Consider the following 4,100-nt stretch of genomic DNA (forward strand, 5'->3'; position numbering starts at 1 on the left):
GTAACGGATGCTGAAATTTCCGAAAATGTTACAAGTTCTTTTTCCTGAAATAGTTAAAGAGAAGGCATCATAATATATAGCATATAGAACAAACTATAGTAATAGGTATGATATGATTATTATGACCGAAACGTTAGCAAGATTTATCATTCATGACTAAACTTTGTTGAAGTAGAGGGAATATTAGAAACACTAAAAAAAGCATTATGCATTCATGAGAGAATTAGTGGTACGACAATCATTACCATTAACGATATTCTAGAAGCTATAATAAAGTTGAAACCAGACAGAGACCAGAGTTGAGGTAACATAACAGCTTCTGCTTCAAAGTAACATCCGATTACGTACGTGTACACCAAAACTAACCAAAGAACTGTCTCCTACTACTACTATACAACAGGTTTCAAATCTTTCTCTATCCCCCCCCCCCCCACCAAAAAGAAAGAAACAATTCTCCTTAACCAAGATTTTTTTGTCAGCGGAAAAGATCTTGGAATGACCACATAATGAATCTTGCAAAGATATCAGACTCCAGGAACTCGATGTGAGCAGCTCGGCCGATGAACGAGTTGAGGTTACGACCGTACAAGGTTGTGTCGAAGTTGACGTCACAGCGCATGAACACTCTCTGGTGGTGAGGAGGAGTTTCCGGGGTCGGGCCACGTATTTGGTCCATACAGTTATTAAGCATCTCCAAGAAAGCGACGCCTCTTTTTGAGTTGTCGGAAGAAGCTGGTTGGCACGATTCGATCCGTGCGGAGTGATACGGTACATACCCATCCTGTGATTACCAAAAGAAAAAGTATTGTTAGTTAGGATCAGATCTAAAACATTAGCACTTAAAACTTATTGTAACTAGCATCAAATCTTGTAATATATTTGTATCTTGTGAACAAGACTGTCTAATAGCATTAGTAACTATTGTGTTCTGAACGTATAAGTGAATGTATACCTGAGGTGAAGACAGGAGAATTATATTCTTGAAACTGTCGAGCGTCTTTTGCTGAAAATAATTTCAGAACTGACATTAAAACCAGACAACAAAAAGATATAAATGGTAGATATAATCTTTGATGGAAATGTTAAGAAACTTTCTCTACCTTGCAGAGCTTGTAAAAGAAAGTATTCTGGAGATCAGGATCATCAGTGAGGGTGAGCTGATGAATAACCTGAGTACTCTTCAACTTCTTCAGGAGCCAAAGTCCAGAATTAAACAAGGAGTTTGAGCTGTATAGATAACCCAAGTGTGGACCCGAAACCGATAGATATGTGTGTAGATATTTCCTGTATGGTTCCATCATACTATCTGCAACAAATAACACAAGTGATAATGATGAATGAAACACACAAAACGGAAAAATTTATCGAGATTCAAAAGAGCATATTTTACCTGCTAGTGCGGTTCTGATGATGACATTGCCTATTGAATGTCCAACAAAACTCAGCTTAACGTTCTTCAAGCGACCGTATTTCGCATGTTTATCCATTTTCTTCTTGAAGAAAGAGACAACTTCATGCGCAAGCCTCTGTCCCATCTCCCTGAAATCGCCATGTGTTTTCTGCTCATTCGCCTCAGACATGAGACACTCTGTCTTTGGATCAATCATGAGCCACTGATTCCGGATAAGCCTAAGGTCTAAATGATGCCCCTATAATAATTAACAAAAATCAACTTGAATGTATGAGTAACAAAATTTAAAATATACAAAAGGTAAACAAGGTTAGCAGCAAAGGTATACTTGCCTGGAAACCATGGACAAAAACAACGATCTTTAGCTCACGCCCACTATGCTGTGGAGTATTATGTTTTCTCGACCCATTCTCGTCATCATGCTCATTGAGAAAGCTAGAATCAATTTTATCAACATGTCTCATGCACGTTCTATCACTGAAAGTACGTTTTGGTGCATTCCAGACACGTTCAATTATAACAATAGGAACTCGCATAGGATCGCCAAATATATGCATGTCTTGTATCCCCCGATTGTTTATCTGCACCGTTAGTTTGTCATAAATGAATGTGTTTTACAGCTTATGAGGCCAAAACATGTAACTGAAACAACAAAAAAAGAAAAAACAAACCCGCATTTGTGCAATGCTTCGACGGTGAAGTTCAGCGCGGGTGGCTGCAACTTGCGAAGGCTGCAACAAGTAGAGAGAGCTAAGCTTACTTTCTGATTGAAATTTCAAAAAAAAACAAGACACTGTAAAATTAAAACTCACATCATTCAGCTTCAACTTCAACACACTTGTGGCTCTTTTGTGCGAGCTATGGTTTGAAGTATCATCCATTCCACTGATGAAATGATGCGGCATTTCAACCTTGGAGTACACCATCCATATTGACCATTCAGCCCTTCGGTCTCTCGTCCAGATATCACGAAGATATTCCAAGATCTTTGTGTTATTCTCCCTGGAAAAAGGACAAAAATAAGATCAATGTATGATGACTTCATAAACAATCTGAAATCTGCAAGGCTTTATTTTACCGATGAAACGCGAGAAAGGTATTCCAAAGATGATGGAGCTGAGTGCCGAGTAAGTGGAATGTGCGAGATAGATGCTCTTTGGAGAAGTTGAGAAGCCACTCATCATTTTCTAAATCAAATGGATTATTCAACTTCTGTTGCCAAGAATGGAGAAACAAAGCTCATATTCCAGAAGATAGTGAAAAACAGAATAATAGATAAAAGAACAATAAAAGCAAGGGACCTCAAGATTGTTTTGTTGCTTGCCTTGTCCTCCTGAGCCTTCGTCGTCAACAGATTCAGGTAAAAGAGTGTTGTTGTCCATAGTGGATACAAACTCAGACAAGTCGATTGTCTGACCAACTGCCTTGCTTAGTCTTCCCATTTCTTCAAGCAAAGTGTCACGAGCTTCGAGTAGGGACTTAACGAATGAGACCAGCTTCTTGTCAGCAGAAGCAATCTGAGCAAAAGGTGTATTAGACCATATTAGACAATGATAAGATCATCTGCAGAATCGCTTTGATGAACACAAAGCAACAAATTAATTTGCTGAAATCAAAGGAAGAGTTTGGCCATGATGACAGGAACGTGTAAGAAAGAGCACATACCTTCTTGGAAGACTGAACGCTGCCGTTGGCTAATTTTTTACCATTACTCGCATCATCACTGCACAAAACATATTATTCCGTATATTAATTGAAGAGATATATTAAAATCATCTATAGTGGAATTCCAATAATAGAGTGGAATTAAAATTACCTTGACAAAACTGCAGGCCGTCTGTAAGCAGCGGATTTCATGACGCTGACGTGGACAGTTAGATCGATAAGAACGGCGTGAAAGGTATCAAAGTGGACAGGACAGTAAGAATGCAGGCCTGAGAGAGCTTTAGGAGGAATGCGAAAATCATGCGCTGCTGCAGGAAAAGCATCTATACTCTCGATAATTGGAGAGTATAAGAGCTCAAACTTCAATATAACAGCAGATGTGGCTGACCCCTGTGCATCATACAAAACAACTCATTTACTCTAACTTGTCTTCTTGGTCAACCAAGTACAACATTAATAAAAGATTATTGTTGCTAACAAAGATAAACAAATGAGCAGCCAAAATAGCCTCACAAACTCAAGGAACCTAAGGAAAGAAAGAAAGAGTGTTACCTCATATCTTTCTAGTGGCATAGTAAAAGAGACCATCATGCATAGACGAACATCCTGCCTAGCATATTTGATGCGGAAGGGCTGTGATAAGAAACTATTATCTTTATCATCTATCTTCCACACTCCAGATGAGTCGTTTGAGGTTGAATCAAGAGCTGTGACCACAAATGCATATCGATTCTCAAGCTAAAAAAAAGAACTCCCTAAATACACAGAATCAGGAATGGAGAAGAGTACCTACCTTCATACTGAACAACACGTGAAGGAATCCCAGAGGAGCTGTTGTTATCACCATCCTCCCATCTCATGCTGATTTTTATTTGATACCATCTAAGAAGAAGTAAAAAGAAATCAAATATTTAGACATAAAAGAACTACTTCAATATACAGTTATACACTCGAAGCTAGCTAGCTAAGCTATATATATATATATATATATATTATTACCCTTGCTGGAAAAGATCAAGGTTAT

The 4,100-nt window shown here is 38.4% G+C and overlaps 1 protein-coding gene across 2 annotated transcripts in view; it reads right to left on the minus strand.

Moving 5' to 3' along the window:
- Nucleotides 1-188: 188 nt before the first annotated feature.
- Nucleotides 189-4,100, minus strand: part of LOC108860884 (uncharacterized) — a 4,661-nt gene continuing 749 nt past the window's right edge. For both annotated transcript variants that reach the window (XM_057006174.1, XM_018634737.2), the window contains exons 3-15: nucleotides 3,870-3,958; nucleotides 3,629-3,783; nucleotides 3,228-3,466; nucleotides 3,077-3,134; nucleotides 2,713-2,928; nucleotides 2,490-2,623; nucleotides 2,224-2,413; nucleotides 2,083-2,142; nucleotides 1,744-1,992; nucleotides 1,391-1,649; nucleotides 1,101-1,306; nucleotides 953-1,003; nucleotides 189-781 (exon numbers count right to left, since the gene is read on the minus strand). In XM_057006174.1, coding sequence (XP_056862154.1) covers nucleotides 476-781; nucleotides 953-1,003; nucleotides 1,101-1,306; nucleotides 1,391-1,649; nucleotides 1,744-1,992; nucleotides 2,083-2,142; nucleotides 2,224-2,413; nucleotides 2,490-2,623; nucleotides 2,713-2,928; nucleotides 3,077-3,134; nucleotides 3,228-3,466; nucleotides 3,629-3,783; nucleotides 3,870-3,958 — 2,212 coding nt within the window. In that variant the 3' untranslated portion in view covers nucleotides 189-475. The remainder of the gene's footprint in view (nucleotides 782-952; nucleotides 1,004-1,100; nucleotides 1,307-1,390; nucleotides 1,650-1,743; nucleotides 1,993-2,082; nucleotides 2,143-2,223; nucleotides 2,414-2,489; nucleotides 2,624-2,712; nucleotides 2,929-3,076; nucleotides 3,135-3,227; nucleotides 3,467-3,628; nucleotides 3,784-3,869; nucleotides 3,959-4,100) is intronic.

The sequence above is a fragment of the Raphanus sativus genome, chromosome 1 (genome assembly GCF_000801105.2).
Source record: "Raphanus sativus cultivar WK10039 chromosome 1, ASM80110v3, whole genome shotgun sequence".
Taxonomy (NCBI): Eukaryota; Viridiplantae; Streptophyta; class Magnoliopsida; order Brassicales; family Brassicaceae; genus Raphanus; species Raphanus sativus.